The sequence below is a fragment of the Chelonoidis abingdonii genome, chromosome 1 (genome assembly GCF_003597395.2).
Source record: "Chelonoidis abingdonii isolate Lonesome George chromosome 1, CheloAbing_2.0, whole genome shotgun sequence".
NCBI classification, from domain to species: Eukaryota; Metazoa; Chordata; order Testudines; family Testudinidae; genus Chelonoidis; species Chelonoidis abingdonii.
Window position 1 is genome coordinate 99,774,434 of NC_133769.1, and position 20,704 is coordinate 99,795,137.

General features: G+C 46.6%; 2 protein-coding genes across 4 annotated transcripts in view; one reads left to right on the forward strand and one right to left on the reverse strand.

Annotated features, from left to right (window-relative positions):
• SLC16A8 (solute carrier family 16 member 8) overlaps window positions 1-4,875 on the forward strand; it is a 9,898-nt gene extending 5,023 nt beyond the window's left edge. The window contains exon 2 of the mRNA XM_032792127.2: window positions 1,686-4,875. Within this exon, the coding sequence (XP_032648018.2) occupies window positions 1,686-2,077 (392 nt within the window). The 3' untranslated portion in view covers window positions 2,078-4,875. The remainder of the gene's footprint in view (window positions 1-1,685) is intronic.
• Window positions 4,876-4,948: 73 nt separating this feature from the next.
• On the reverse strand, window positions 4,949-20,479 carry PICK1 (protein interacting with PRKCA 1). Of its 3 annotated transcripts, none has more exons than XM_032791766.2 (13): window positions 20,293-20,479; window positions 19,163-19,256; window positions 17,172-17,283; window positions 16,140-16,268; window positions 15,948-16,014; window positions 13,166-13,255; window positions 11,594-11,647; window positions 11,428-11,490; window positions 10,857-10,990; window positions 10,182-10,274; window positions 9,224-9,274; window positions 7,334-7,478; window positions 4,949-6,852 (listed from the first exon to the last, which is right to left on the reverse strand). In XM_032791766.2, the coding sequence occupies exons 2-13, from the start codon at window positions 19,201-19,203 to the stop codon at window positions 6,608-6,610; spliced, it is 1,224 nt and encodes a 407-aa protein (XP_032647657.1). In that variant the 5' UTR covers window positions 19,204-19,256; window positions 20,293-20,479; the 3' UTR covers window positions 4,949-6,607. The 3 variants fall into 3 exon arrangements, with proteins under 3 accessions (XP_032647657.1, XP_032647664.1, XP_032647672.1); XM_032791781.2 differs by having other exon boundaries at window positions 6,712-6,847; window positions 20,293-20,436; XM_032791773.2 differs by lacking the exon at window positions 9,224-9,274 and having other exon boundaries at window positions 20,293-20,435.
• Window positions 20,480-20,704: the final 225 nt, after the last annotated feature.

Here is a 20,704-nt window from a genome sequence, read left to right on the forward strand (position 1 = left end):
ATGGTGGAGAGAAGGGATGATATGATAGGATAGTTTAATTTGGGCAATTGATCTTGGATTATCAGCAGATAAGTCTGCTCAATAGTCTGTGATGGGATGTTGGATGGGATGGGATCTGAGTTACCACAGAGAATTCTTTCCTAAGTGCTGGCTGGTGAGTCTTGCCCACATGCTCAGGGTTTAGCTGATCACCATATTTGGGGTCGGGAAGGAATTTTCCTCCAGGGCAGATTGGCAGAGTCCCTGGAGGTTTTTCGCCTTCCTCCCCAGCATGGGGCATGAGTCGCTTGCTGGTGGAATCTCTGCAGCTTGAGGTCTTCAAACCACAGTTTGAAGACTTCAATAATTCGGACATAGGTTGGGGTTGTATAGAAGTGGATGGGTAGGGTTCTGTAGCCTGCTTTGTGCAGGAGGTCAGATTAGATGATCATTTTGGTCCCTTCTGACCTATGAGTCTATGAGTCTAAAAGGGAAGAAGGAGACCATGAGGGGATCTGAACAGCCTGGAGAGGGAGAGATGCCTTGTCTCCTCTCCATTTATGCACAGAGCTTAAGGTCAGAAGGGACAGGTCTAATCTGACCTGTATAATACTGGCTTGAGATCCTCACCCAGTTACCCCTGAACTGAGACCAATAACATATGCTTTAGTCAAACACATCTTCCGGAAAGCATCCAGTCGTGATTCGAAGAGGGTTACGGTTATTTGGGTAAGTCAATACAGAATGGTGGAGAGGGGCAAGGACAATAGAGGCATGAGAGAGGGACCTGGGATACTGCAGTAATGAAGCTGGGATCATCTTTATACATTGAGAGCAGTTTGTTTGTAAAATAAGATAACCAGGAAATAGCTGTCACCGTAACCTTGGCAGAATGGAACTGTGTCTAAGCTTATGTGTTCAGCCTATGCCAAGCAGAACAGAATCTAGCCCATGGTGCCTGGCAGCTGTAGGGGCCTGATGGCGGGGGAAACTTGAGTCTGTTGGTAAACGCAGTTGATCTGACTCAAGGGAGCAGAAGCTGAGTGGGAAGAAAGTAAGTGTCACTTTGCTTGGCATAACCCTACTTAGCTGCTGCTTGGTCTGCAGGTTCGAGAGGATGACAGGGCTTGCTGTGTGTTAAGATTTGCCCCCTACTATTCCCTACTCTTTACCCAGCCTGCAGTCACATATAGGGTCCAACCACACCCACAGGACAATCTTGACTTTTGCAGAGTTATGCCATGAGCCCTAACTTGTGGGCCTATTCAAAGGCCCCCCAACATTGGTTTCAAACATTATGCCACAGCATTGCATGTGATTCCATTGCCTCTTCTGAGCTGTCATACTGTGATGTTGGGAAGATGGACTGGAGCTGTGTCAGACCACACCAGCATGGTGTCACAATTACTTAACACTTACAGAACAAAGGCAAATTAGTAGCTAGAAGCAGTGTCACAGACTCACCTCTTGGATCACATCCCATTTGTTTTTCTCAGCCAACACAGAATGGCTTTCTGTTGTATATTGTCCAGGGTTTTGTCAAGTGTAATTCTGAATATCCCAATAAGGCTGGTTCAGTCTCTTTCCTTAGGAAATTATTCCCCAGCCACAGAGAGCTCATTGAGGTGCTGATCTCAGCAACTTCCATGTCATTGGAAAAGACTTGCTGACAGTCTAACACTAATTATTTCTCATTTGACTATCAGGGCGCTTGGTGGATGCATTCAAGAACTATGCAATCATCTTCTACTTGGCTGGCTCAGAGGTTGTACTCTCCTCCCTCTTCCTGGCCATGGCCACCTATTGCTGCCTGAATCAGGAGAAGAAGACACCTCAGCCAGAGAAGACCCCTTCGGTAGGGGGTGGCAGTGATACCGAAGAGGCAGAGTCAGATGCGGAGGGAGTGGAGGATCACGCTGCTGACAACCACCACCTGTCCCATAGCACCAACACTGCTGTCGTCATGACCAGTGATGTGGTGGACCACATAGCAGAGGACCATAGTGCAGATGGGGTTGAGCAGCCTGCAGATAAGGGGGCAGTGCCAGTCCCAGGTGAATGCAACTCTAGCCAGACAGTGGAGAGAGAGAGATTTTAGCAAGTGAAAAGCCAGGACTAAGAGCCAATGCTAAAGTGTGTGACTGGCCTGGTTTGGAGACAAGTATAGCGGGGAGGGAATATGCGTTGAAGGGGGAGAGTGTGCTGGGGAAGAAGCTGTTGGGTGGGCGGCGGGGGGGAGCTGGAAGGAATTTTTCCCATATATAATATCTGTGTAATGGTATACTGCAAGTACACTGATGTATTCAACACAGGCTCAAAGACACTGAACCAGCCTCCCCTACAAACTGTCCCTGGGAAATATTTTTAAACAGCCGCAGAGGCAGCCAGAGAACTTTACTTTTCTCTCTGCACTATCACCCTAAGAGAGAGTTAGGGGCTCTCTATGATCATATCTGCTACTACTTACTCAGTCTTCAATGCCTCTCCTAATCTGCCACGGCTGTCAGGACAAACTCCGCTTCATAGACTGCAGAAAAGGCCACACTATGAACCTGGCTGGAGAGAGGTTGGTTTAGGCTGTCATGGAAGCAACTGATGGTGTAGGGAAAAAACAGCTAGAGGGCACCTACAGGAATTGCCATACTTCATGTCACTCTCTCTGACCTGGCCTCCAACCACAACCAATGCCTTAGAGAAAGGTAGGGCCTTCCCCTTCCTAGGCAATACTAAAAGTGAGGGGAAGAGACTTCATTCTGACCCCAGCTTGACATTATCTGAGGGGGTGGGAGGCCAAAAGCAAGGTGGTTCTGATGCTTCATGGGCAAAGAGGAGGAACTGGGGGGAAAGCTCTAGTTAAGGGCACAAAGCAAGGAAACAGTCCAACTAAATGCCATTAGTTAACAACTGCCCTGACACTAAAAAACATACCATGTCCCAAGGGATTATCCATGTGGCAGCAATGGTACAAGGGTGGGTGCGTGTGTGTTAGTTAACTAAAAGAAAACCCCTTATATAAAGGAATCAATGTTCAGGCAGAAGAACAAGCAGCAGCCAGAGGATGCAATGAATGAGGGGGTTTGAGCAAGTAGTAAAGCAGGCTTAAGAGATGGATTTCTGGATTCTAAGAGAACCTTCTCTCGCATGCTTAAACCACACTTAATCCGCTTTAGAACTGGGTCTACTATGACACTCCTAGCCAAAGCCCTTCCTCCCAGTTTCCTGAATTACTTCACCTCAAACACCCTGTGGCAACACCTCAAGGGACCTTTTACAACACCAAGGGATCAGAAGCCAGAGGGCTGTACGGCAGGGATTGCAAGGGCTGCAGAACAGGCATTTCACTTTAGGTCACTGGCTTGAATACGAACTAGGGACTAATCATTAGAGACATTACTGATAGCCCAGCTAAACCGAATTTGGTTGGGGGGGGGGAGAGAGAGAAGGTCGCACTCCAGCTGCTACTACATAAGGGGTATTGATTTGCTGCAATAAGGACAGTTTTCAAAGCGAGACAAGACCTCAATGAGCCAGGGGGCTTGCAACCAAGATGTGTCCCCTCCATCCAGGACTCAGCTGAGACAGAGAGGGCGTGCCCCCTCCCCTCTGCCTGTGTAGGAGGCTCCGCTTGTAACTTGTAACCAGCACTGTATTCACAATAAAATTTATCTGAACTCCCAAATAAATCTGACCATTTTTGGAGCACCAAGATTAGTTAGTTCCTTAGAGTATATTCTCTGTGGCTTTGTTCAATCTTGTACTTTTAAGTGACTCAAGAGAAGGAGCCTCCACCACATCTTCTGGGAAACTAATCCAGTTTACATGGACCTCACTGGTAGTAAAGGATTCCAACTATCCAGGCAACATTTTCCTTTATTCAGTTTCATCTCATGGAGTCTAGTTATATAACGCTGTGGTCAGTCTGTCTCCCAACATGGGCAGCACCAAGCTGTAGCTGGGCAGGCCTCTTTTGTAATTGGAACTTAGCAGGAGGGAGAGCTACTCCACACTGGCCTCAGCATAGGGGCCTGGCCAGGGAAAAAGGTTGCCACTCGAGCACCTCCAGGGGGATATGGGCAGCTTGTTGTAACTTACAACAGCCTTCAGGCTACTCTAAGTCCCAGAAGCAGAGCAGTTTCCCCGACCCCCCAGGGGCCACGAAGATGGTATAAAGCTACCTCTGCCATGTTCCCTTCCAAGATGCACTGAATATGGCTTATCATAGCTCAGGACCTGGACTGCACTCAATACTTCTTCTCCAACAGCGTTTTCCTATATACATTTGGTCCCTCAAGGTCTTTGATTACTGTGGTTGCTCTTGTCCAACTCCCATTCAAACAGTGTCACCCTGGCCACTAGAACCCCTCAGAGGACAAAGCATGAGGAGTGCTTTTTAAAAGAAAAGTTGGTGCCATCATATTGCACTATAACACTCCAAATGGGATGCTAAGAAGCCTGCCCTGTGATCTCTGCCAGTCAGAATTCAGAGCTTAGGGAGAGAGTGTGTGGCCAGAGCTGGTGAAATGTGGTTTGCTGGAGCTCCATCAGTAACATTTTCCATTCCTATAAGCTATCTCTTTGACACAGCTGGCAGCCTCTGCTCACAAGGTCAGGACTTACTGCCAGCTCAGGTTTGAGGTGTGGCAGCTGAGTCTGTGGTTAGAACCTACCACTGGAATAGCAAGGGATGCTGCAGGACACGATTGAGGTGGACTACTGTGTTCTGCAAGGATGTGTTTACCCTCTAAGCCAAGCCATAGCACACTTAGGAACACAGGACATCCTGTGTATATAGCCTTATGTAGCATGTACATCACAAAGCAAGGTGCAGTGATGGCCACTATAATTCTGTGCAAGGAGTGAATATTCCCCTTAAGACAAAAAGAACATAGCCTTATGCACAACCTTCATGTCCCACCTCAGGTCCCAGAGGGATGAGGAGAAGCGAACAGATCACGAAAAAGCCAGTGAAAAGGGGAAGGAAAATAGAAATGTTATGTTTTTTCTTTATTAGAGGCATCCATCAGCATATTAAAGCCCATTCAAGTCTTCCAGAGGAGCCTAGCCCTAGCTGGCCTTCTTGAGGCAGAGAAGATGACAACAGAGTCCAGAAACAAAACAAGTAAAAAACATATAAATCATAAATTAATGCCCTTAATAGCCTTGCTCACTGCCAGCTGGTACATGTCATCCTCAGGGAGTGGGGAGAAATCAAAACCTTCACCCCCAACAGATCACTGCCACAAACAGAAAGCCACTCTATGGAACTGGGACTCCAAAAAGGAGAGAGAAAGGGAAGGGGATTGGGAGGAATTCTTTCTTCCCCTGATTTTTCTTTTTCCCCTTGCCTTGTGTTGGGGGTGAGGAGCCTTAGCTATGAGTTCCAGCTGGACTTTCCAGCCCAAAGGCAGCACAAAATGGGGAACTGAATGGTCATGTAGCAACAGGGCGAACTGTAGGGTGGAGGTGGGTGATTTAATACTCCATGCTCCTTACATCACGTGTCTAAAATAATCTCCATCTGCAGGTACTGTTTTCTCCTCCCCATAAGACTGTGTGCTGTTCAACACGTTCTCTGATAGAAGGCTGTAGCACCTCCTCCCAAGTTTCATAGTGATCACACATCTTGGCACCTATGCACAGGGAGGGGTGCACGTGATAAGCTGTGCATCCTCAAGGAGCAAATCTGGTTAAGGCCAACCAGGAGCAAAATGTGAGAGGGGAAATGACGAAACACACACACGGATGAGAGTCCCCTGAGCCAGTGTGAATTTCACAAACCTCCTCCTTTTGACTAGTAGAAGTTTCACCTTTTGCCCATGTCCTGCTGAAGATGGTTCGTCTCTGATAAAGGCTAGTTCCCTTCTCTTTCTTTGGGGAGGGTGATGCTACACATGGGAAGGGATCCAGGCAGCCCTTTCCTTGAAGGTTTTCATCAATCCCTTGTTGGTTGATGACCTGTTTACATCTACCACTAGTTCTATGCCTCAGCTTGCCTGGGTTCTCTTTCTCTTCCATAGGAAATAGCAGCCAAAGCAGGTGCAGAGGGGGCAGATTCCTCTAGCATCCTCACATCTACCTAGAGCCAGCAGGGGCAGTAGAATTGTAAACAACATTTGAAGTGGGAGAGTAGAGAGGCAAAACCTTCTGGTCCCAGGGTAGTCAGAAGTGGAGCGAGTGATCCTGCTGACTTCCATCTAGTGAGGGCAGATCAGGAGGAGCTGTTCTTGCTGTCCATAGTCATCCCTCTTCAGGTGCTATTTTTAGCAGACGCAGGCAGCAGAAGAGGAGGGATGCACCCTTCACACTCAGAAGGGTCCCCTCTGCAGGTGGAATCATATGGTGCAGGGAGGGAATCCCTCAAAGGGTTTCCCACAATAACCCCCTACCTCAGCCTCTGAGTTGGGCAATGGAACGCTGGGGAAAGACATCCAGGTAAAGAGAGAGGGAAGGAAAAAGTGGAGGCTGGAAAGAGTGTGGACTTTGCGCCCAAGTCATCCCAACTGTCCCCATCCAAAGCAGAGGAGGAATCCCTTGCTGAGCTTATACAGAAAATCACTGAGGACGAATCACCACGTGAAATAGATTTTATCAGTCTCTAATGTCTTTCCTGCCCACTGTGTCAGCATATTCAGGCATCATCAATAAGTTTTTCGCCATTTGCTTCCTCCTTCCTCCTGGCCTGTCGCTCTCCTGCTTCCTCTTCCTCCTCTGTCCCATCTGAGAAGACGTCCTTCTGACCATAGCTCAGGGTGGTGCGTGCTAGATCCACTTCGATGGGAAAGACATCTGCATCCCGGAGCACGGCGTAGCAGTCGTCATTGTACTTGGACATGGTAGAGACAAAGCGCTGGAGCTGGAACACAATGTCCTGCACTGCAGAGGGGATGGGTTGGGAGTGTGTCAGTGGGGAATACTGCAGATAGTGTTCTCCCTCTCACATGCACCCTTGCTTTTTCAATGACCAACCACCATGTCCATACCCCCCTTTATCCTGGATTTGTGGGGTGTGTGTACCCCAGAATGTGATTAAGCTAATTGCAACTAATCTGTTCCCCAGGGTTTTCAGAACCCACAGGAGTATCTCTCCCCTCATCCTCAAGCCTGTGTCCAAGTCTCCCTCCCTGAGATTAGCCAAATATTCCTATGCAGCAGTCACATCCATGCTCTGTGCACAGCTGTCTCCCAAGCACTGTAACAGAAGGGTCCGTGAGGACCAGAGACCCAGACTGGATGAGGTCAGTGAGATGCTGGCAGCAAGGGTTTCTGGGCTAAGATGAAGAGGGACCACAAGAGCAAAAGAACTCCTGTCTGGATGAAGCCCACAAGGGCCATGAAGGAGAGCAGTGATACTCACCATGTTTCTGGTCCAGCAGTTCAATCTTCTCCAGCACATCCTTCCTCATCCTGGCAAAGCGCGTGCGTGCCTCCTGGCGGCAGCGTAGGATTAAGCGATACTCATAGTTCCCAGTGCTGACCCTGTAGAGGGGCTCACCCAGTGCCTGCCAAGAACACCACACCATTTTAGAGACTCCCAAAAAGTTCACAGTGCCAGAGGCTTACTGATGTGATCCCGTGAACCTCAGGTCACCATGGGATCCTGCTGCAGCCTTCTTGGGACCACTGAAACACAGCACAGGAACCACTGATGACTAGGAACATGGAGCTAGTCCTAGGCAAGCTACGAGCTGGAGCCCAGAATTCTGGGCATCCAAATCTACTGGCCAAACACAATAGCAGGGATGAAGAAATGAGCATTACCGTGACACAAGAGAATGGGACTTATATTCCCTTTCAACCTGGAAAGGTGAGAACAGAAGGCCAGCTGGTACTGGAGTTCTTAGCTGAGTTATTGAGAGAGGCACCAGTACCCAACAAGACTGGTGCCAGAGGCCTAACTATGGTACATAGAGTATCAGGGTTGGAAGGGACCTCAGGAGGTCATCTAGTCCAATCCCCTGCTCAAAGCAGGACCAATGCCCAGATCCCTAAATAGGCCCCTCAAGGATTGAACTCACAACCCTGGGTTTAGCAGGCCAATGCTCACACCACGGAGCTATCCCTCCTGGAGCAGCAGAGCTGCAAGTTTTTGCCTGGAGCTGAGCAGAGCTGGAGCACAGCTCCAAAGCCCTGTTGAATATATAGGGCAAGTCTATCCAGGCGTCCGTGTGTTGCCTACCTCTAGTCATGACACTGGAAGTCAGTAAGGGTGGAACTAATGATTGTCCAACAGCACATATTTGAGAGAAAAGCGATGGGGTCCGTCAGCACAGGGCACAGCAGATAGTGCTTCTTCCCTACACACATATTTGCTTCTGCCTGTGGGTCTGGAATGTACCCGTAATTCATGTGTGCCAAAGCCCAACAATGGCACCCTGCTGGGCCAGAGGGAGAGATTTTCTTCTCCCATTTAGCAGGATGTATATGATCATCATTAGGTGTTGGGTTACTCAAGTTTTACTAGTTACTAAGGAGGCACCCCTGTCTGGTCCTCTGAGCAAAGAACTGGGTACCAAGGAATGCAGAGTTCTAATCTCAGCTCTGATCCTGAGTCCATCTCTGACCTTGGACAAGTCCACATCCCCCTTTTATAGTTGGGGAAATGGGGCATCCACAGGGCGTCTCTATTTACCTTACAAGTTGTTGGTAAGGATTAAGATTTGTACAGCACGTTGAAGATTCAGAAGGCTATATTCAATGCTAGGAATTATTTTCCATGCCAATTTGAGGATTTTACTGGATTTTTGGAAGTCTTCCAATTATAATTATGAATATTTGTTTAAGTACACTGTCACTAGGAGAGATTCTCCTGAAATCAATTTTCCTTAAACAACTACAAATGCGACTTACAAACAAATTTGCATTAGTGTGGGATGCAGAGCATCTAATACAGGACTTTAGATAAACTGCGCCTTATACTCAAGTGAAATCCATTAGGATAACACCGTATAGTAATCCTTAACACATACTAGTATTACTAGAAGAGTAGGAGACAATTCAGGGAGCATGCAATAGAGATGATGACTGGTCTCAACGGTTTGTGATGATGGGATGTGTTTCATAAATGGTATCAGTTATATTTTCTGCATACCACTCAAAGACCTTCATGTCTGAACACTTGTAACAATTTTAATGTATTATTAGCAGGCCTAATGTATGGCTGTATGCAGGCACATGTGTGTTTTTGTGGGCTGCATGTGAGGGAGGACAAAATGCTATAGAAATACAACTTGCAATCTGTACTCACAGTGCAGCTGTATTCCTCATCATCCATCTCCTTCACTTTCAGGCAGTAAGACTACAAAGGAAGGATTAAAGAACAGAAAACACCAAAGGTTAAAAAAAAGAAAAAAACCGTCATCTCCACACAAAGTACTGTGTGACCGAGTTTCCAGGCAATCAGACGTGGAGGGGGTTTTCCCTGCTTCTCAAGACGTTGTCAAATGGTGCGCCCATGGACACTGGGAGAAGCCCAGCTGAACCAGATGCAATATCTCAGAAGGAGAATGAACCCTGTTTTGAGAAAGGGGAAGGAGGGTAAGCATGCCCCTCCTAGGAAGCATGCAGGCAGGAAGAGGAAGGGGCTTGTTATTTATACTAAAGTAGCACCCAAAACGTCCTGGAACCTGGATAGACATACAGGAAGATTCTGTCCCTCTCTAAAGAACTTACAATCTACTAAAAATCTCTGTGCTGTGTATGGTTTGGGGCACTACCATAGCAAAAAGTCGCCAGGAATAAATAAGAAAGCAATGAAACGATTAAAGGACTGAAAGGATTGATTTAAGAGGAAAGATTGTCAATAGTCTAGCTTGGCTAAATAATGGCCAACTGTAAGTATCTGAAGGATATTAATACTGGGGAGAGAGAGGAAGTGTTTAGGAGATTCCAAGACAGTAAATTGTGTAGGAGTCCCTTACAAATAAGGATGTTAAATTTAACTAAGCAATATGTCATGCAGATATCAGGAAATGTATCTTAATTGTGATGTCTATTAGGTTGCAGAATAGTCTCTCAAGGGAAGTAGCTGAAGCATGTTTCTTGGGTCCTGGAGACCGGAGAAAGTGCTAAAGAAGATAAGGTATGGAATACTCTTGACCGGGAAATGGAGTACATGTGAATGAATAGGTCTTCTCTGTGCTCATGTACTATGATTCTATGAAATCTAATCTCTCCCAGATGTTAAAAGAGAGAGAACAGCTCACCAAGTACTCAAACTTGACATCCAGGTATTTTTTGATGGTCAGTCTTGTGTCGGGAATGGCTTTGTTGAGGTACGTGTTCAGGTCAGTCAGCATCTGCAGAGAAAACATGTTAGTAAAGTTATAGGGCTAAGGAGGAAAAGGAGCATTAAAAGGGAGCTAAAAGGACTTGATGGCCTGCTGCAATGAGCTAGGGCACACCCTCAGTCTCGTTCACAGCGGGGCAGGTGTCCATGTCACAGAAGTCACAGCACGATTGGTACTAATTGTTCCCTTTTGTTGACAGTCTTAGCAGAGAGCTCAAGGAAGGAAGGGACTATGTAGATGTAAGTACATTATCAACAGATGTGGAGGCTCCAAGAGGAGGATAGGCACACTAGAGAGTGTGCATGCAAATGTGACAGTCTAGCTGGCGGGTCGCAAGAGGGGGAAGTTTGAATAACCATGTTCAAATAACTCTGCAAACCATAGATACATTTACGTCTACTCTGTCTTAACTGTCTATAAAGTTCCTTTAAAGAAAGTTTCTACAGTGCTATTTCTGATTCTTCCCATCACAATTTTTAAGACCATACCCTCAAAGACAGATGCCTCCATTTCTGATCTCCTCTCCCACCATTCCCCCCTTTTCTCCTGTATGCTGATGCCAATCCCCTCTCCTGTGCTTTGATTCTTTACCGGTTTGATAGTTTTCAGTAGGCGGATCCCAAATTTCTCGATACCGCGATGGGCATCTGCAAATTTCACAAAGGCTTCACTGGCAGCTGGCTGTGGTTCCCGTACACCAATGACCGAGAAAACATCTCCAAACGCTGAGCAAATTAAAAAAATATATACAAATGGAGAAGGGGTTTATCTGGAGAGAAGCCTCCATGTCTGATATCAAAAACCATTCCCACAAGTTAGAATTTGGCCAGGAGCAGTGTAACAATCCTATTCTCGCAGAATGCCAGAGGTTGCTTAAAGACCACAAATAGTCAGCGACTCACTTTTATGTCTCATGCGAAAGATGGTACCTATGGCAGCACAGTGCCCATTAACACCATGCTAGAGAATTGTTTCTGAACTGACTCAGAAGAAAGTGCACCACTTCCTCACTCATTCATAGTTTTTGTTGCGGGTCATGGTTCAAGTACTGATTAGGCCTGATGCTTCTGAGATCTGATAATATCATAGACATCTACTCCCTCATCCTAGGGTGCTCAGCCTGCTACAAGTTTGAGGACAGAATTCCTCCCAGTCTATTTACCTCTGTGTGTCTGGGAGAGTTCAAAGAAAGCTCTAAGGAGACTCTTGGTGTGCTCTGTCATGCCTGTGGTGGGAGAAGAGAGAGAGAAATACAAATCATCCCACTGACACAGTATCCTCCTTCCTCCAATCCCAATCGAGATGTCTGACAGAAGATGGCAATCTACCTTTATACAGCTCTGCAGTTCTCTCCAGCTCCTCCAGCCTCTTCACCAGTCCATCTAGAGGGGAGCAAAGAACCAGAGAACAGGTGGTTATGATGCTGAAGTCCAGGGGAACATAGGGGGATGTGAGTGGCTGAAAGGAGAAGACATTTATTTTATATGAATGGTTGAAAACACCCTCTTCCCACTCTTCAAAAGTCTGGCTCTTTACTCAACAGAGAAAACTTAAAAAAATAATCCAAACTGGATTCAGAGTTGTATAATTTGACTCATCACCTATTTGAAATTCACTGGATGGCTCCCTGATTTTCACTGTTCTGTTGTCCTGTAAATCCAGCTACCAGTTAAAGAGCCCCAGCAACATTATGTCAAGGGCTGTGGATGCAATCATGATATACAGTGACACAGTGTATTTCCCACAGAGGGGGGCAGCCCTATTTACAACAGTAATAAATGACAAGAAGGCACAATCCTGAGGGAAGAAAGCAGAGCTTGTGTTTAATTATGACAAATCAGAAGGAGGGACGGGGTAACTGCTAGATAATTACTACATCCCTCAGATGAGAAAGCTGAATGAATATCTCAAGAAATGCCCAGGTTCATGCATAACCTACCACTATACTAAGACAGAAGAGGTTGTACATGAAGAAATGTCTGACAGCCATTAATACAACGTCTTTTATCCAGACATCCCACAGTGCCTGACATATTCATTTATTATTTGGGGCTTGAACATATGAACAGTCACGAACTCCTTGACTATTAGAAGTTGAAGTCTGGGCCACAAGTAACTGGCAAAGTTGTTCTCCCTACACTTGGGACCAGGTTTAAAATTTGATCTATAGCCCCAATCTCACAATAATTTAGGCATTCTTAACACACTTGAAAAGGTTAATGGAGAATCACTTCATTCACCACTGAAATGCAGCTACATCCAGACTGAAGGTGGCAGCTGTATAACAGCACAGAAGTACAGAACTGCCATATCCATTTCGGACTGCAGAGGGAACTTCAGTTTTGCATTTTTTAGGCGTGACTGACACCATTATGAGGGACATATCCATTCAGTCAGGGAGACCTTTTTGAATCCAGGTTTATTATGCACATGGGACACTTGCAGGCAGCGTGTTTCACAAAGGTTACTATAAGGTGTGACATGACACAACAAAACTGAAACAAATGCCTGTAGTCAGAATACAGTTAAAGAAATGATAGAAAAGACATTAGCAGATAAGAGGGCTGTTGCTTGTTGGTATAATTATTTTGACCTTGCAAAATGAGTGCTGTGCCACAGAATCAAAATGCTGCAAGGTTGCATAGCCATGCAGTCATAACACTGCAACGCTGCACAACCAAAAACACACAGGAATAGCTCACTGTCCTATGATCTAAGTACATGAGACTGTGTCTCATGCAAGTATCAGGAGAGGTGCCTGCCCTAGTCAGACCTCTTGCCCCACAGTACTACTGGGCACCAGCTTAACAAACATAACTACCCATGACATTATTGGATACCAGCTTAACGGACATTGCCAGTAGCCAAACAGGAACGTGACTTTTTGTGTGGCTGCTTACCATTGCAGAGGATGGCTCGGCTTAGTCCCAAGGCATCTGCTGTACCCGAGCTCATGTTCTCCACCAATCGGTGCTTCACTTTCTTCAACACTACACCCGACAGAAAGTGTCAAAACTCAGGATCAGGGTAATTTCCACAGTAACAAAGAACATAGTTAACAAAACTCAGGTTTCAGGTACCAAACTGGCTAGATTGAGCCTACCTTAGCAGAGCTCAGAGGAGACTGAACAGAAAGAGAATGCCACAGAAATTAGATGCAGGGAAGATCTGAACCTGGGCCAATGCATGCATGTTCCCTACAATATGTTCTCTATTCAAGTCCCATATACCCCAGGCAATGGGGCTTCCACAACTTCCTTTGGAAGACACAGCCTAATAGATCTCACCATAGGAAATATGTCTTGACATTTAAGACCACATCTTGCTTACTTTACTCAATTAATTCCAATTAAGTTAACAGAATAGTGAGAAAATAAGGCAAGTAGGATTGAGTACCCAGACTAAATTTTCCCTTAGCTTAATTTTATCTCATGACTCTTAGGTCTGGTCTACACTAGTCTGTTATTTCACAATTAGACGAGTTAATTCGGAAAAAAAAAAGATTCTGTCCATATGACCAAACCGTTTTTTTCCGATTTAAAGGGCTCTTTAATCCGATTTCTGTACTCCACCTCGGCAAGTGGAGTAGCGCTTAAATCGAGATCGCAATCCCAGGTTAAAGGTATTGTTGACGCAATTTGACGTTATTGGCCTCCGGGAGCTATTCCAGAATTCTCTCTTGTGACTGCTCTGGACAACATTCTCAACTCCAATGCACTAGCCAGGTAAGCAGGAAAAGCCTGGGAACTTTTGAATTTCATTTCCTGTTTAGTCACCATCAGCACAGGTGACCATCCGCACAGTCCACCATCACAGGCAACCATGCAGAGTCCACCATCACAGGAGATCACACAGTCCCAGATTCGCAGATGAGCTCCAGCATGGTCCGAACGGGAGGTACTGGATCTCACCGCATGTTGGGGAGACGAGTCTGTTATGGCAGAACTACGTTCCAAAAAAAGGAACACAAATATGTACGCTAAAAATCTCCAGGGCCATGACGGAAAGAGGCTACTTCAGAGATACAGAGCAGTGTCGTACAAAAACCAAGGAGCTCAGGTAAGCTTACCAAAAAGCCAGGAAGGCTAATGGGTGTGCTGGGTCACAGCTCCATACATTCCACTTCTACCGTGAGCTGCATGGAGTTGGGAAGCTCGCTAGAGCTGCAAGAGCGGGAGAGCAGAGCTTGCGGTGGAAGCGTGAGCACAATCTGCAGCGGAAGCTGTGTGGCTCAGTTCACGATGGCCGAAAAAAAGCAGAGAATTGTTGCCTTCTGTAGTCTGCACGCAAGCCCAGGACAGACAACTTGAAAAAATTAGTTAGCAATGCAAGAGCGGGAGAGCAGAGTTTGCAGCGGAAGCTGTGCTGCTCAGTTCATGGTAGCCGAAAAAAGGTGGGAAATGGTTAGATAAAAGAGTAGACAGAAAGACGAGGGCATGCGAGGTTGATTCATAGTACCAGGAGAAAGGTGGTGCACCATATTGCATCATCTGCTGGCAGTATGGCGTCTGCTATAGCTTTCACAGAGGAAGGATTGAGTGACGATACACACCGAGAAACACGCGCAAGAATGTTTTTGCCCCATCACGCACTGAGAGCTTAACCCACAATTTCAATGGGTAGCAGGGACTCCGACATTCAATGCTAGCCTCGGTACTGTGGACATACTCCGCCGAATTCACGTGCTTTAGTGGGGATACACAACACCGAATGTATATAATCGCTTCCAAAAATTTGAATAGAATAAGTTTGAATTAATTTCTTACTGTAGACATACCCTTACTTAAAAGTCTTTGTACCATCCTTAACATTTCCTTCCCCTGTTTGGTGATCATTCCTTTCAGATTCCTGAAGATAATTATGCCCTTTTTGTAATCCTATGACCACTATACATGTATTTAGGGCATGATTTTTCAGAAGTGCTGAGTGCCTGCAGCTCCCAGTGATGCCAGCTGAAGTGGTGGATACTTGGCACCTCTGATAAATCAGGCCCTTTGCTCTAATTTTTTCTCAGAAATTCATTTCCCAGCCCCTGTGCATTTTTGGCTGCTCTTGTCTGACTTTCCTTTAGTTTGTCAGCATCTTCACTGACAAGGGAGAATGAAAACAAAAGAAAATCCAAAGAAATAAATAAGAGGGGCTGCCCTTTACTATATGCCCTGTTCAGCTTTTCCAGAGCGCCGGGAACGTGGTCACGTTTAAAGAGGTAGGTTAAACTCAAAATGTAGCTTTTGTTTAAAAAAAATGTTTACAAAACCCAATATGGAGAGAAATGTCCTAATGATTATCTAAAATAAGATTAACTGAAGACAGGAGTTTTGGACTGGAATTTTTCCATGCACTGTTAGAAATCCAAAAACATCATCAAGGGCAGACTGAATGAAAGACAGCACGTGAAACTGACTTATTGAGTTTCACTGTCCAAACTGAACACAATGCAGAAAGCAAGCAACAGCAAAACTGATTAAAATTAAATTAATTTTAAATAGTCAGGTATTATTAGTAACACAGAGGAGGACTTTAAAAAAATCACCACCCAAGTTTTAGCTTGTGTCCATCTAAAGGAGATAAAACAGCAGCAAATACTGAAACAAAATCTGATTTTGATTTTGGCTGGGATCTCCTCACCGCCCTCCTCCTACCCTGCATATCAAGGGAGAGCGAGAAACCAGCATGTCTTACCAATATCCAAGGACTTGCCCTGCTTTGGGTCGGCTTGGAGTTTGTTGTAGTGAATCGTCGCTTCTTCCTGGATGGAATAGCAAAGCCAGAGCTGTTGTTCTGGAACTGAGCAGCAGGGGCCTCCTCTACTGAAGGACAAGAGTTTATAAACTGTGACCCAGCCTGTTCCATTGGACTGTTCCTACTCCTTACCTTTACCACCTGTATCATTTTGGCTACCTCGACTTTAGTTTTCCCTTTTACTGACTTCCCATTCACTCCTGTGATTTCATCGCCAGCTGCCAGAGTTCCATCTAGGGCTGCCGGAGTGTTATCAAACACCTAGGAGAGAAGAGGAACAGTAGAGGAGTGCAATTAGTCTTATTTATGGGCCAGCCTCTATTTCGCTTTCCTTCCCAGCCCATAACATTTAGATACCCCACAAGGATCTGAGGAGAGTTGAGCACACAGTTCTTTCTGGGGCTTGTCATCTCTACTTTGTGCATCAGCTACAGCAGGATTTCTTGAAGTCTAATACAGTGGTTCTCAACTTTCCAGACTACTGTGCCTCTTTAAAGAGTCTGATTTGCCTAGTGTACCCCCAAGTTTCACCTCATTTAAAAACTACTTGCTTACAAAAATCAAACATAATACAAAAGTGTCACAGCCACTATTACTGAAAAATTGCTTACGTTCTCATTTTCACCATATAATTATAAAATAAATCAATTGGAATATAAATGTTGTACTTACATTTCAGTGTATAGCATATAAAGCAGTATAAACAAGTCATTGTCTGTGTGAAATTTTAGTTTGTACTGACTTCACTAGTGCTTTGTATGTAGCCTGTTGTAAAAGTAGGCAAATATCTAGATGAGCTGATGTATGCCCTGGAAGGCCTCTAAGTACCCCCAGAGGTACATGTACCCCTGGTTGAGAACCACTGATCTAGTACATCACATATGGCATTCCCCGCTCAGACCCCTTTGAATTTTAATATGCTTCCAGCACTCTGCTGATTCTCAGGTGGATGTGTGAATTCAGAAGTCTTAACCCTATCCTTCCAGAACTATTCCCAGCTATGGTGAGAAACTTCCATTTGCTGGCAAAGAAAGAGGACGCTTCGCACCCTGACAAGAGCAGATAATATAAGATTCTCCATGTCCCCCCTCAGCTTCCATCTGTCAAGTTTAACACTGCTTCACAAGGACAATCATAATACTCTCCTCTTCCATGAGTGCCCACCTGAACAATATAGAGACAGGGACAGCACTGTGCTCCTCCCCCAATGCTAATCCCAATCAGATTCTGAGCATCCTTCTTCAAGGTTACTGTCCCAGGAACGGTGGGGATCCCACTAGAACAATATATAGAGAGAAATAATCACTGACACAGATTGGTATAGCAGTATCTGCGTGCAAGAGCTAAAATGTGTAATCTGAAAATATACCAGATGCTTCTCATCTGAACTAATCATCTTACTGCTGCTGTTCAGCCTTCCACCCCAGACTGGAAGGACCTTGCCCAAACATGATTTAGACATGTTTATTTGAAATCACTAAGTTGAACAAGAGGCTAATGATTACATATGTGATAATGGAAGTAGTCTAGTGAGCAAATCCAGTGCTGCAGTCAAAACCAGGCTCCTGTCTTCTGTCACTGGGAATGGAGAGAGAGAACTTCCAATATATCTTTTTCAGAGTGTATGTGAGGAATAGGGATAGAAAACACACTCCATGATACATTGTGAAGCATACTTAAGACCCTCCAATATTTTGGTGGCTATTTTTTCAAATCTCTGTGCAAGACTTAGGTGAATAAATGCACAACACAAATATGCGAGATGAAATAGGACTGACAGTGAGGACTACTCTCAAAACAGAGTCCCTCTATTTACTCCGCAAAAATCCTTTTATTTCCAAATAAAATTCTAGTGCTGTCATACTGTGGGAGCTACACGACTGTCATAGATCTATGGATTATTAATAATATTATTACATTTTAGTCACAGGTATATTTAGTAAAAGTCACAGACAGGTCACGGGCAATAAACAAAAATTCATGGCCCGTGACCTGTCCATGACTTTAACTAAATATACCAGTGAATCAAACTCAGGTGTGGGAGGGGTAGGGGGGTTGGGGCACTGGACAGGGTGAGGTGGGCTCTGGGCGGCTCTTACCTGGGGGGCTCCCCAGAAGTGGGGACATCCCCCTCACTCAGCTGCTAGGCGGAGGCATGGCCAGGCAGCTCTGCTTGCTACCCCTGCTTGCAGGCACCACCCCCGCAGCTCCCTCTGGCCGATGGGAGCTGCGAAGCCAGTGCTCTGGGCGGAGGCAGCCCACAGAGCTACCTGGCCACACCTCTGCCTATCAACTGAGCGAGGGGGATGTCCCCACTTCCAGGGAGCCCCCCAGGTAAGTACTGCCCAGAGCCCACCTCACCCTGTCCAGTGCCCCAACCCCCTACCCCTCTCACATTCAAACTCTGCTGCTGGGGGTGTGCGGGGGCCCGTGATTATCTCAGCAGCAGCCGATGTGCCTGGCACAGCGGCTGCCAGGCGCACCGGATGCTGCATAAGTCATGGAATCTGTGACTTCCCTGATCTCTGTGACAAACTCGAAACCTTAAGGATTATACATTCTCCCGCCATTTCGTCCTACTTCCTATCCTACCATTTCAGTAGAGTGCGCCCCTTTAGAACATATTAACACTTCTGTGCAATCAGCAAATTAGGAAGAGTTATTGTAGAGCAATACAAAGCTTTTCCCTCTGTTCACCACCACTGCAAGGCTCCATTCCCCCTATTCATGGGGAGTAAGAGATCAAGACTGAACAATTAACCTAAATCTCCAACACACATCACCAGGAGTGAACAACTCTGCCTGCTTTGAACAGGTCCTGGCTGCAGTTCTCTAGGCATCGTCTACACTTAAAACTTAGGTTGACCTAGCTATATTGCTCAGGGCTATGAAAAATTTCAAGTCCCATGCAATACAGTCAGATCAACCTAATCACCACTGTAGACAGAGTTAGGTTGACAGAAGAATTCTTCCATCAACCTTATCTACTGCCTCTTAAAGGAGCTGATTTACTACAGTGATGAAAAAATCCTGCCATAGCTGTAATATGTGTCTACACTACCACAGCATAGCAGCAGCACTGCAGCTGTCCCTGTATAGTGTAGACATATTCTTAGTGATAGTCAGTTGTTGGGAAAGGGAAGTGAAGCTCTCACAGTTTATCCTCCTCAATGTCATAGTCCAAATCTCCAAACATCGCTCTGGCTGGCTGGAGTCTTTTGACCCGAGATTCTGTTTACACCAAAGTGCCTGGGAAGAGAAAAAAAGAACAAAACCCAGTTCAGTTAACTGAATTCATCTACGCTCAGCAGCTAAAACTGAAGACTCAACCTGTGCTCTCTGTCAGCCCCTTTCTCTCTCTCTTCCAGTGGGGGATGGAGCTGTCAGTCCCTCTCCTGCCTTGGGGGAGAAAGATATTTCAGACCTTTCTGATTCTCCACTCTGGGCTGGGGATGGAGATAATAATCTTGTTTTTTTATTGTTTCACAAGCTATACAAGTATTGGCAATGCTTAGGACGGAACACAGTCCATTTTGGAAGTTGATTCTTTGTGTGTTATATCTGCTTACACAATACTTTTAAATGGTATTTTGAGTCTTATCCCCTTCACCCATTTACTATTTCAGTTTCTTCTGCATTCTGGAGCAAGTCGATACGTATCACACTGTCCTCTGCTTCCATCCTCCAGGGCTACGCACAGTCTCCCCTCACTGCTTTTTCACAGGAATTCTTCTAATTTCTGACAGTTTGAGGAAGTATCTTTCTCCAGCTCCCTCATATTTCAGACAGGAGTGTAACAAATGTCTCTCTGCTTCGCCCTCTCCTCTGTCACAGTAACCACACAGTGGTTCTTCTCTGGGTTCGCACCATGTTCGGCGTCTCCCAGTTTCTGTCACGCCGTTGGGGTGGCTGGCACTGGATACAGGGAGCCTGCCTGCGCGCTGGGGCGGGTCTGTGAGAAGATGCCCAAGCTGTGCGGCGACCGGCCAGGTTCTTTGCTGCCAAGAGGCCAAGCGGGGTCGGTGGCGGCTCGACATGGCTGCCAACCACTGGGGGATCCCTCTCTGCTGCTCGGGGTGAGGTGACACAGCAGGCGAGGCGCAGGGGGCCAGGCTGGCACGGGGGGGGGGACCTCTGGAGGGAACAGCTCCCGGGTGGGGGCGGGGAGAGCGGACCCAGGCTATGCCCGGGAATCGGGGGGGGGGTAGGGGCTAATGGGGACCCCTGAGGCGCCCCCCCTTTGGGGTCTGGCAAAGCTGGAATGGGGGAGGGGTTAGTCACTCACCGGAAACGGCTGGCTCGAGCTGGGTACCTGCATCCACCTGCCGCCTCTACCTGTCAGAACACCGCTCCTCACGTCACTTCCGGTCCGGAAGCCTCCTGCCTAATCCCCGCTTCCCCTCAGCCCCGCTTCCCGTGCCGTGCGAGGGGGGGGGGGGACCACGTGTCTAGAGACCCGTCCACTGCCCCCACGCTCTCCTCTCGCGATAAGTCGAGCCAGATGCCGGAGACAGAGGGGGGAAAGGAGAGTGGGTTGCCATAGAGACGGAGAGCGCTCGGCGGCGCTCGAGACAACCAGTGGAGGAAGGGGCGGGGCTTAGCTCTGGCTCGCGCCCGGCTGCGCCATGTTGGGGGGAGCAGCGGTCTCTGGTGGAGGGGAAGGGACGGGAGGGCCGCGGCCAGGGCTCGTTGTCCCG

Coding starts and splice junctions, on each gene's coding strand:
- PICK1 (XM_032791766.2), bottom strand. CDS start 19,203: ATGTTTGGAGATTTGGACTATGACATTGAGGAGGATAAACT. Junction 10,991..11,427: donor ACTCTCCCAGACACACAGAG/GTAAATAGACTG, acceptor TAATTTGCTCAG/CGTTTGGAGATGTTTTCTCG. Junction 9,275..10,181: donor ATGTCAAGTTTGAGTACTTG/GTGAGCTGTTCT, acceptor CTTCCTTTGTAG/TCTTACTGCCTGAAAGTGAA.